This window comes from Chrysochloris asiatica, unplaced genomic scaffold, assembly GCF_000296735.1.
Source record: "Chrysochloris asiatica unplaced genomic scaffold, ChrAsi1.0 scaffold00230, whole genome shotgun sequence".
NCBI classification, from domain to species: domain Eukaryota; kingdom Metazoa; phylum Chordata; class Mammalia; order Afrosoricida; family Chrysochloridae; genus Chrysochloris; species Chrysochloris asiatica.
Genome location: NW_006408748.1, coordinates 3031932 through 3044095, shown reverse-complemented (window position 1 = coordinate 3044095; position 12164 = coordinate 3031932). Strand labels below are relative to the sequence as shown.

At 37.5% G+C, this 12164-nt stretch overlaps 1 protein-coding gene across 1 annotated transcript in view; it reads right to left on the bottom strand.

Annotated features, from left to right (window-relative positions):
- Positions 1-12164, bottom strand: part of N4BP2 (NEDD4 binding protein 2) — a 177160-nt gene that overhangs the window by 84138 nt on the left and 80858 nt on the right. Inside the window, exons 9-10 of the mRNA XM_006873224.1 lie at positions 12036-12081; positions 9613-9809 (exon numbers count right to left, since the gene is read on the bottom strand). Of these exons, the coding sequence (XP_006873286.1) occupies positions 9613-9809; positions 12036-12081 (243 nt within the window). The remainder of the gene's footprint in view (positions 1-9612; positions 9810-12035; positions 12082-12164) is intronic.

Here is a 12164-nt window from a genome sequence, read left to right as displayed (position 1 = left end):
CAGACCCATAGCGACCCTGTACAGGGTTTCCAAGGGTGTAAATCTTTACGGGAGTAGAAAGCCTCATCTTTCTCCCGCGGAGCGGCTGGTAGTTTCAAACTGCTGACCTTAGGTTCGCAGCCCGATTCATAACCACTATGCTACCAGAGCTCCTTTAGGATTAGCAAAAAAGAGGAATACTCTCAACTAGATGGACTACACAGAGACTGCAACAATGGGCTCAAACAGAGTGAGAACTGCTAAATGGCATAATTGGTTGAGACAATACTAACTTCCTTCTTTTAAGAAGTGCAGGAAGATAGAGGCAAAGAACAGATTCAAACTAGATCAAACAGTTTGCACATGCCCAGATTAGGCCAAGTTGCCCTTTTGATGAACTATTGCTGAGGGGGGTGGAAGAGAAGAATTCCACTATTTTATCCACTCAGCAGAAATCTTAAGTCCACAAAAATCCTAAAAGCAGGTGCATATCAAAAGCTGCCCAGACAGGCTTGCAGGGTATACCCTTTGGTTGGTTGATGATGCATGGAGGGGACTGTAACCATGGCAGTGATACGATATACGATAGGATGAATGTAAAACTAATGTTCTCCCATGTAAACTATCATATAATTCACAATAAAACACTAAAAAAAAACAAAAAATACGTAAAGACAGATGTTTAGATAACAAAGTTTTTTAGTGGTTACCAGGGGCAGGAGTGAGAAACAAAGAGGGAGTTAACAGTGGTGGAATATTGCACTGATTAGGGCTAGGGTTGCAAAGCTGATTATTATAATTATTATCAATAAACTGTACAGCTATAAAAAAGTTAAGTTACCAAAAGTTGTGTGATAGATATACTTACAACAACAATAAAGAAAGAGTAGCTGCTGAAAAAAAAAAAAAAAGTTGCCCAGACAGAGATGACGACGTGGAGAGATGGAGCAGCTAGGGACTCTGGACTCAGGGAGGTAAAGAGTTTGTGTGTTGAGGGCCAGGGGGCAGCCTTGCAGGGTGTACCCTTTGGTAGTTTAATGATGCATGCAGGGGATTGTAATCATTGCAATGAAATGAAATAAGACAGGATGAATGCAAAGCTAATGTTCTCCCATGTAAATTATCACATAAGTCACAATACAAATTTGAAAAAATAAAGCTGCCCATTAACAACCTTGTTTGCTTCATCCAATCAGCTTCAGAGTCCATTCCCCAGTTGAGACCCTTTTTCACAATTCCCTACCCATATAAACCCTAAAGTTTGTTAGTAGGGGAGTCATCCTGGAAATACAAGTTCCAAAGTACTCTTTTGCTTGGCCAACAAAATAAACAAACAAAGCTTCCTTCATTTTCAACTATTTTGTACATCTGTAAATCATACCCTAATAGTAGAGTGGATTACAAGCTAGAGAAGGCCAGCAGTTCCACTGGTGAAGGAGAAAGATGAGACTTTCTGCTCCCATAAAGACTGAGAGTCTCAGAAACCCTAGAGAGACCTGAGATTACCATAACAATGACACAACTGTGAGGATGGTACAGAATCCAGCAGGATTTCCTTCTGTTGTACTTGGGGTCACTATGAGTCAGAAGCGACTTAAAAGCATCTAACATAATAAAGCTGAACACAGTACACATCACAAGAGTGATGGAAATAAATCTCCTCTACAGTTAAAGATACTATAAGTTTTATGTAAAATATGCATTGTAATCTACATTTACAAAAAATTGAGTGGTCAGAGTTATTAGCAATCTACTAGGTCAGTTTCTAAACTATAAATTCTAAGGTTTCTAAAAACTCATGGAACTGAAAATTCATAATCTTAGTTATGACTTGAGTACTCTACTCATACATTATTATGCCTAACGTTTGTTTTATACCCTTTGCTTAAGAAAGTACAAAGTAGGGGTGAGAAGGTAGGGCAAGATGGTAGACTAGGCAGAAAGGCTATGCAGACCCTCTGCAACAAGGATGAGAAAAACTGTATAGACAGATGTACAGGATGGTCCTGGAACTCTGAGCTTCCAGGACAGAGAAGAGGACAGAGTGCTTACTGGGAGAGTTAAGCAGACATGACAAGAGAGGAGGTGACTGCTAAGCTGCCGCAGCCCACGGAAACTGCCATAGCCATTTTGAATGTTTATGAGTGGCTTCAGAAACAAGAAAACATATTTGTGTTGTAGAAAGCTACCTGCGGCTCTCAGACACAAAGGTGCGATTTTTTTTTCCCTCTGGTTCCCCACACTACCCTGGTGGTCAGAGGCAAGGCAGAACTCCACAAGTGTACACCCTCAGGGAAGCTTCCACTTTCCAGGCAATTGGAGTCACTCAGAGGTAGATACCAAGGTTGTGAACCCCAATGGAGGAAAAAGGAGCTACCTGCAATAACTCCATTTGGGCAGGCCCTGCTTCAAATCTGCAAACTTGGCCCTGGCAAACTTTGGACAAGCTCTCAGTAGAAGCAGCTGAACAGCTGTGTGTGGCAGAGGAGAGAGTGAGAGAGAGAGAGAGAAGAAGAAAGACTGGTCATCAGTGAGGAGCAGCAGACAGGTGTAGTGGGACCATCTTGAACTTTCTCAAGCAGCTGTGAAGAGGTCAGTGTTGTTGTGGTCATCATTAAGTGTCATCAAGTCAGTTCCAACCCATACCCATATAGGGTTTCCGAGGAGTGACTGGTGAGCTTCAGCCGTTGACCTTGTAGTTCGAACAGATTTTGCAGTCCAATGAATTAGGTGGTGCAAAAACATACCGCCTACTGGTGAAGAGAAAGCAACAGTTTGTTTTTTGTTTTGTTTTTTTATTATAACTTCTTTATTACTATTTTACTTTTTCACTATTGTGGGCTGGTTTGTTTGTTTTCCTTCTCTCTTGTGAGTATTTTCTCTTTTTGACTCACAGGACAGGAGAGACCAACTGTGGCCATACAGCCAAGCCTCAGCTGTACTCTCTACAATCCCACCTATTGGGCTAGAATAAATACCAGTTGCTATACACCAGAACAAGAACCCAAATCAGCTAAATGCATGCTGAACTGAAATGTATGCACAGCTAACAAAGACTGGAACTTAAGCTCATCGCTTAATCACACTCACCAGGAGTCAGCTAGTGAGAGCCTAAGAATACATAAACATACACTCATCAACTTAATACAAATACAACACCACCACAATGCCTTGAAAGCTACAAACAATTTCTGTTCACATGAAGAAACAAGACAGAGTAGCTCAAATAAACAACCAAAAGGCAAAGCTAGAAATGTTTTTGCAGAAAAAGAGGCACTTGGACTACCTGAAAAACAATTCAGGAGAATGGTATTTAGGTACCTCAAAGCGACTGACAGAAAGTTCTAAAAAACTTTCCTTAAAAAGAAAAAAAAAGGAAGAATTCAGAAAACTTCTACAGGAAGAATCAAACAAAATAGATAAATTATTGGAGACAATATCTGCAAAGAAAAATCCAGAAAATTAATACTAGGATACTAGAAATCGGCAATACACTGAAAGGGCAAAGGAACAGATTTGAATCAGTGGAAGCCAAAATTAGGGAGTTGAAGATAAATCTTTCAATGCTTATAAGCTATAAGAACAATCAGAAAAAAGAATGAAAAATTGGAAGAAAGCATAAGATCCATGTGGGATAACTTTAAAAGGAATAACCTAAGAGTGAATAGAATTCCAGAAGAGGAAGAGACAAAGAAAACCACAGAAAAGACCGTGAAAAAATTTCCCTAACATCATGAAAGATGAGGATTTAAGAAGCTGAACGAACCCCAAACAGTATAGACCACAAAAGAAAAGCACCAAGACATATCATAAACTCTCCAAAATCAAAGACAAGGTAAGAATAATGAAAGCAGCTTGGCAAAAACAAAATGTTACCCATAAAGGAAAATCAGTAAGATTAAGCTCTGATTTCTCAGCAAAAACCATGAAGGCAAAAAGGCAATGGGGAGACATATACAAAACTCTTAAAGAAAAAAAATGCCAACCAAGAATCATACACCCAGCAAAACTGTCCCTCAAACATGACAGTCTAAATAGAACATTTCCAGGTAAACAAAAATTAAAAGAATTTTTTAAAAACCAAGCTAATGAAAGAAAAAAAAAAAAAAAACTAAACAGAGTCCTTTGGACTCAGAACTAACAATAGCAGACAACAACCGGAGATTGACATGCATGGCAACATCACCCAGAATTCAATCCAGATATAGAAGTATCTAGAGTAAAACATAACTACAAGAGCGAAAATAGGGAATCAGAGCTATCAATCTATAATGAAGAAAACTAAAAAGCAAAACAGAAAAAAGTATAGTGACAGAATTCCAACTGGCGAAGAAGTCAAGTAGAGTTCAAGAAAAAAAGACTCTTTTAAAATGGGGAAGAAATCAGGAAATTACAGGGTAACCACAAATAAACAATATATCTTTAGAATAAAATCAAGAAAAGGATAATCCATACAGATTTTGTAAACATTAAAACCACGAAGAAATTAACAAGAAAAAGCACAAAAAATGAAACTCAGCACAGGCAACAATGCAAAACAAAGAAACCAGCAGCACAGCAAAAATCATGCAAAATGACTGCAATCAATTCCTACCTATCAATAATTAAGCTGAATGTCAGTGGATTAAATGAGTCAAGAGACAGAGAATAACAGAATGGATAAGTAAACAGGATCTTCAATATGCCTTACAAATAAAAGGAAACATAGATTAAAAATTAAAGGTTGAAAAAAAACATATCAAACTATTGACTATGAAAAATGAGCAGTAGTGGCAATATTGATTTCCGATAAAATAAGATTTTAAGGCAAAAACAAGCATAAGAGACAAAAAAGGGTATTATCTCATGATTAAAAGGTCAAGTGAACAAGAGGCAATTACCATAATAAATATCTAACTCCTAATGAAAGAGCCTCAAAATACATAAATCTGACTCTAGAATTGAAGTAGTAAACAACCCTACCATAATAGTTGTTGTTGTTAAGTGCCATCAAGTCGATTCCAACCCATAACAACCCTGTACAAGGTTTCCAAGGAGCAGCTGGTAGGTTTGAACTGCCGACCTTGTGATTTGCAGTAGGAGGTTATGATACAACACTTTCAAAAAAGGATAGAATAACCAGAAAGAAACTCAACAAAGACACAGAGGAACTAAACAACACAATCAAACAACATGATCTCATAGACTTATACAGAGCACTCATCCCAACAACAGCACACTACAGTCTTTTCCAGTACACATGGAACATTCTCCAGAATAGACCATATGTCAGACCATAAAGTAAGTCTCAATAAATTTTAAATCATCAAAATATTACAAACCATTTTCTCAGATAACAATGCTGTAAAATTAGACATCAACAATAGTTAGATTAAGGAAACAAAATCAAATACCTAGAAATTGAACAAAACCCTACTGAAAAGCTACTGATACTGAAGGAGGAAGTCCAAGGTGCATTGAAGGTATTGACAAAGAACAAGGCATCAGAATTGATGGAATAAAAATTGAAATTTTTCAAGAAAGTGAGGCGGCACTGGAGGCACTCACTTATCTATGCCAAGAAATTTGGAAGACAACATCTGACCCACTGATGGAAGTTGTGTCTATTCCAAAGAGAGGTGACCCAATGGAATGCAGAAATCATCAGACAATATCTTTGATATCCCATGTGAGTAAAGTATTACTAAAGGTAATATAGAAATGGCTGCAACGATACATTGACACAGAACTTCCAGAGGTTCAAGCCAGATTCAGAAGAGGACGTGGAACGAGGGATATCATTGCTGATGTCAGATGGATCTTTACTAAAAGCACAGAATACCAAAAAGATATCTACCTGTGCTTTACTGACTATTCAAAGGCTTTCGATTGTATGGATTATGACACACTATGGACAACGTTGCAAAAAATTAGTATTCCAGAACACGCAATTGTGATCATGAGCAACCTGTCCATAGACCAAGAGGCAGTTGTTTGAACAAGGGAACACTGAATGGTTTATAATTAAGAAAGGTGTGAGCCAGGGTTGTATTCTTTCACCATACTTATTCAATCTGTAGGCTGAGCACATAATCTGAAAAACTGGACTATATGAAGAAAAACAAGGCATCAGGATTGGAGGAAGACTCATTAACAACCTGCGAAATTCAGATGATCCAACCTTGCTTGCTGAAAGGGAAGAGGGCTTAAAATATATACTGATGGAGATCAAAGACCACAGCCTTCGGTATAGGTTGCTCCTCAACTTAAAGAAAACAAAAATCCTTACCATGTAGCAATAAACAACATCCATATAAATGGAGAAAAGATTGAAGTTGTCACAGACTTCATTTTGTTTGTTTCCACCATCAACACTCATAGAAGCAGCAGTCAAGAAATCAAACAACATATTGCATTAGGTAAATCTGCAGAACAAGACCTCTCTAGGGAGTTCAAAGATGTCAGTTTGAGGACTAAGGTACGCCTAACCCACGCCATGGTACTTTCGACAACGTAATATGCTTATGAACGTTGGACAGTGAATAAGGAAGTCCACAGAAGAATTGATGCATTTGAGTTAATATGTTGGAGGAGAATACTGAAGGTACTATGGGCTGCCAAAAGAATAAACAGATCTGTGTTGGAAGAAGTACTCCTTGGAGTGCTCCTTGGAAGACAGAGTGCTCCTTGGAAGCCAGTTTGACCAGACTTTACCTTGCATACTTAGGACATATTGTCAGGAGGAAGAAGTCCCTGGAGAAAGATACTGTATTTGGTAAAGCGGAGGGTCAAAGAAAAAGAGGACAACCCCCAATGAGATGGATTTGCACGTTGGCAGCAGCAATGGGCTCAGGTTTAGCAACAATTGTGAGGTTGGCCAGGACCAGGCAGTGTTTTGTTCTGTTGTGCATAGGGTCACTATGAGTCAGTGCTGACTTGAAGGCACCTAATAACAACCCAGTCTTTGGAAGACTGGGTTTACTGGTCAGAAAGAGACTGGAGAAACCTTAGGCTATGTCTTCGACCACCGTTCAGGTCTGGAAAAGAACTTACCCTCGTGGCCCAAATTTTAGCCAAGCAGTAGACAGTTTATAGAGGAGGACAGCAACACTATAAAGGTATGCTCACCATGGAAATGTCAATCATTCAAAATTAAAAGGGCAATATTTTCTTAAAGACAAAGCTGAGAAGGGATCGAAAAGTGGGTAGAGTAAAAATAGGAATCACAGAGAGGAAGCAGGATAATTGTTGATATATGGAGGAGATTGTAATAATTGAGATGAAGTGTTTTAACACAAAGCTGATGATCTTGTCTGTAAACCTTTACTCAATTCACAAGTTGAAAAAAAAAAAAAAAAAAACGTAGTGTATTTCTTCTTTGAGGACAGAATAAGGAAAAAAACAAATTCCTTCTGATGTCCTTGGGACCAAAGTAGTCCAGATTCTATTACCCAACTCACAGAAAGAAAAACAGAAATAACTGGTCTTTTGGTTTTTTCAAGCTGGAAAGTAAAAAGTTAATTGACTCATTATTACATTGGGATGAAAAGGTAGATTACAAGAATTTCGGTAGTGGAAAATGGCATTTCAACTAAAAGCATCCCACGAATTGAACGTAAGTCTTCATTATTTTTACAGAAAATTCCTTTTCCAATCTATTATACATACAAATTGAAGAGAGTGTTTGAACCAACATTTAAAGCATGAAATTCTGTTGAAGAGATTACTGCTTGGATTACATAAAGATTCAAGGTGGGAATGGTAGCATATTTCCAATTTAATTAATAAAATAACTTGCAGAACAAAGAGAAGGTGAAGGAATTCCATTAATCTTTGCATATCCCGCATTTTAATTAAATATAAATGTGATCTTTTGAGCACTAAAATAAAAAAGAAAGTATAAAAAATATTTTATGATTATCATCTAAGTAAAGATTTCTTTCCAGGAGAATTAGACTAAATAAATTCTAAGGTCTTTTATTTTGACACTTTTAAGAATCCCCAAAAAGGCTAGAAAGAAGAAATACATAAGAAACCAATTTCCTTGCTGCTTCAAATAATTGGTGGTGATGTGATTGTGTCTGATGGAGCAGGTTCTCACTCATAGAGACTCTGGTTGTAAACCTTTACAGGAGCAGAAAATCTCATCTTTCTCCACAGAGCAGCTGATAGATTTAAACTGCTAACCTTGAGGTTAGTAGCCCAACTCATAAATAACCCACTAAGTTACCAACATCTCAATGTCAAGAAAACAAAAATCCTCACCACTGGACCAATAAACAACATTCTTATCAATGGAGAAAAGATTGAAGTTGTCAAGGACTTCATTCTTCTTGGATCAACTATCAACACTCACGGAAGCAGCAGTCAAGAGATCAGACGACGTATTGCATTGGGCAAATCTTCTGCACAGGAACTTTTCAAAGTATTGAAGAACAGAGATGTCAGCTTGAGGACTAAGGTGCGCCTGACCCAGGCCATTGTGTTTTCAATAGCCTCATATGGATGCGAAAGCTGGACAGTGAATAAGGAAGATCGTAGAAGAATTGATGCCTTTGAGTTGTGGTGTTGGAGGAGAATACTGAAAGTACCATGGACTGCCAAAAGAACCAATAGATCTGTTTTGGAAGAAGTGCAGCCAGAGTGCTCCTTGGAGGCCAGGATGGCTAAGCTTCATCTCTCCTACTTTGGACACATTGTCCGGAGGAAACAATCGTTGGAGAAGGATGTCATGCTGGGTAGGGTGGAGGGTCAGAGAAAAAGAGGAAGACCCCCAACGAGATGGATCGGCCAGGTGGCATCATTGATGGACTCAAGTGTGGCAGCAGTAGTGAGGTTGGCCCAGGATCGGACATTGTTTCGTTCTGCTGTGCATGGGGTCGCTATGAGTCGGTTCCGACTCGATGGCACCTGACAACAACAACAACAATGCTACCAGTGCACCTTTTCAACTAAATAACTGTGTTAAAATAAGTAACATAAATAAATACAAAGTTTAAAATAAAGTGGAGTTTCTGTCTGAATTTGTTCAATTGAAGTCAGACAAGTATTTCATTTTTTAAATTCCAATTCATAAGTTTCTAGGGTTTTTCTTAAAAGTTCAAGACTTTGACACTTAGTCACCATTCATGCCTGGAACTGAATGAACTCATCCCCGTGGCTCAATTTTCTGCCAAACAATAGGCTGGTCTATAAGATGAACAAGAACACTAGGGAGATGCATGCAAAGGGAAAGACCTGCTTTAAAGATGAACACTACTTGTACTGTAATTGCAAGACAGATATTTCTTATTACTAATTCAGAGGTGAAATTATCACTAAACGAAAGATTTCATTCTTATTTTTGTAGAAATAAAAAACTAAAGAGGCAAATGATAAAACTTAAGAAAACTTAACAGGCTCAATGACCTATCAAATTAAATTTAAAACAACACAGACGTAACATAGGTAGCTTATTTACAGAAGTATCAACTATTTTTCCACAAGCAAAAACCTCAACTTTAAAACTATTTAAAACATTTTTCAATTTAACAAGTCTAGCTGGGCTAAATACAGATTCCTGAGTAGGAAATAACAGAATCAAATAGAAATCACATATTAAATACACACAATCAACGAGGATCAAAGACAGTAGCTTAATATACTAACTCATACCAAATTCTCCTTTTCCTGTATGGCAATTTCTTCTGACATTATTTCTCTAAGTGACACTTTTTTACTTTGCGCATTCCAATGATCCAATAAGGGTAGCATTTCAGACGATGCTGAAGTCTTCAGTAATTTTTTGTCTGATGTCTGAGATGATTTTTGTTCAGGATTAACAAAATCAATATGGTCACTCAAAGAAGGATCTAGAAAACCAGTATAAATCATTTCAAAATATAAAAAATAAATATACACATTACACATATCAAGCAACAATATCCACTGTTGGAGACCTAAGAAACATAGCCTTCTAAACTTTTCACCTTATAAGTGTAACACAGCCCTGAAATTTCCACACAAATCATTTCCACATAATTTGAAAGTAAGGAATAATACAAGTAAATGTGTTAATATTTCAATGAACAATAATCCCAGTATAATTGCATTGTTGTTAAGTTCTGTCAAGCAGGTTCTGACTCACAGTGACCTTATATAGAAGCAGGTGGCGGGTTTGAACTGCCTACTGCGCAGATAGCAGTCAGTGCTTATCCTAGAGCACCACACCAGGACTCCATTCTCACATCACATCAACAGATAGACAATGATGAAACGTCTATATAGGATGTTTATATGTATAATGCATATAACAACAACAACAACATACAGAGAAGATACAGATACAGGATATTACGTTGTTCTTATTGTTAGTTGCTGCCAAGACAGCGTCAACTCATGGCAATTTCACACATACAGAGCAGAACTGAACTCCTTAGGGTTATCAAGGTTGTGACCTTTTGAAGCAGATTGCCTGTCTTCTGACATATCTCTGGGTAGGTCAAACTGTCAACCCTTCAGTTAGCAGTCAACCAGGGACTTTCTATATATACTGTGTATATATAGAAAAGTTTATATAGGGCAATCAGTCGAGGCTGCAACCAGCTAGAGGTTATTAGCTAGAACAGCTCCACACTCCAGTGGCCTCTGCCCAGCCAGCCCAAGGATGGAAAGGATAGATACTTTGGTTAAAAAAAAAAAAAACAACAACTGGTATTTTGTGAGCCATTGGAAACACAAATTAAATATTAAGCATATGATATTCAACAAAAGATGCCAAACATTTTAAGAAGTTTACAATAACAAGATTTAACATGTAACATCTCAATATATCTAAGTGGCACTGTAGAATAAGCACTGGACCACAAGATCAGTTTGAATCACAAGGTTGGTGGTTCAAATTCACCAGCTGCTCCTTGGAAACCCTATACAGGGTCGCTATGAATCAGAACTGACTCAATGGCGCTTAACAACAACAACAAGGGATAGTAAATTGAGTCTTAGTAAGATAAGCACTGGACTGCTAAGGTCAGATCAGCAATTCAACCCACCAGCTTCTCCTTGAAAACCCTATAATAGGTCACTTTGAGTCTGAACCAACTCAAGGGCACTTAACAACAATAACAAGGGATATTAAAGGAGTCTTGCTGGTACAGCAAGCTAAGCAGTAGTTGGCGGTTCGAACCCACCAGCTGCTCAACAGGAGAAAGATGAGGCTGTTGTCTGCTTCCACAGATTCCAGAATCAGAAATCCTATAGACCAATCAACTGTCCCATAGGGTTGCTGAGTTGGAATGAACTTGACAGCAGTGGGTTTGTGTTGCTTTGTTTTGTTTTGTTTTGTTTTGTTTTATGAGAAATATCAACACATTCTGATACATTTCCTTTGCTTTTCAGGCAGACAGTGGCAGACACATAACCCTGATACCTTTTGGGCAACTCTATCTCTCAAGCAACTTTACCTGTTGAAGCTATGGTATGAGCATAAATCAGAACAGAAGCAGATCCTTAGAAACTGCAACCTGAAGTTCCTTGCCTTGTCCCAGTGTGGAATGGAACTGGAGGAACTCATACAAAAAAGGAGGACCCTTATTGGCAGGTCTGCCATCCTGAACTAACCACTCAATGGCTCAAGGCAACACTATCATAGTTTTCTGAAATCAAATCATTTCAAGTTGGCAGAATATACCAGAAAACAGACTGCTTTTTGTGTTCTAATAATATTAACATCAATAAAATTTAACTATGCTTTCTATCTAATACATAAATACCTTTTAAGAAGAACACAGCCTTAACAGAAAACAGCCTGACTATCTGTATTAAAGCACACCTCAGGCGTTTCTCAGCCTCACAAAAGTTAAACATAGTTAGAGAGGCTTTATTCCTCTTTTAAATATTTTTAATTTTATTTTATAGCAATAATAAATATTAAATATTTTTAAAGAACTTTACTTGCAAATGAAAAAATTCTTGGATCATATACTTTGAAGAAGCATATTTAGTATGAATTAAAATACACTCACAATAAACACACATACACATATAAAAAATTTTAACATCAAAATAAGAACATTAGAAATTAAGAATATATACTTTACCTTGCATAAGCCTGCCACAAGACAGTTCTTCTTGTCGTTGTCTCTCCTAAACAGAAATGCAAGGCCGGGATTGACCAAAAAAATCATAATAATAAGACAAGGTTTTATTATTTTTCTTTAGAAAATAAT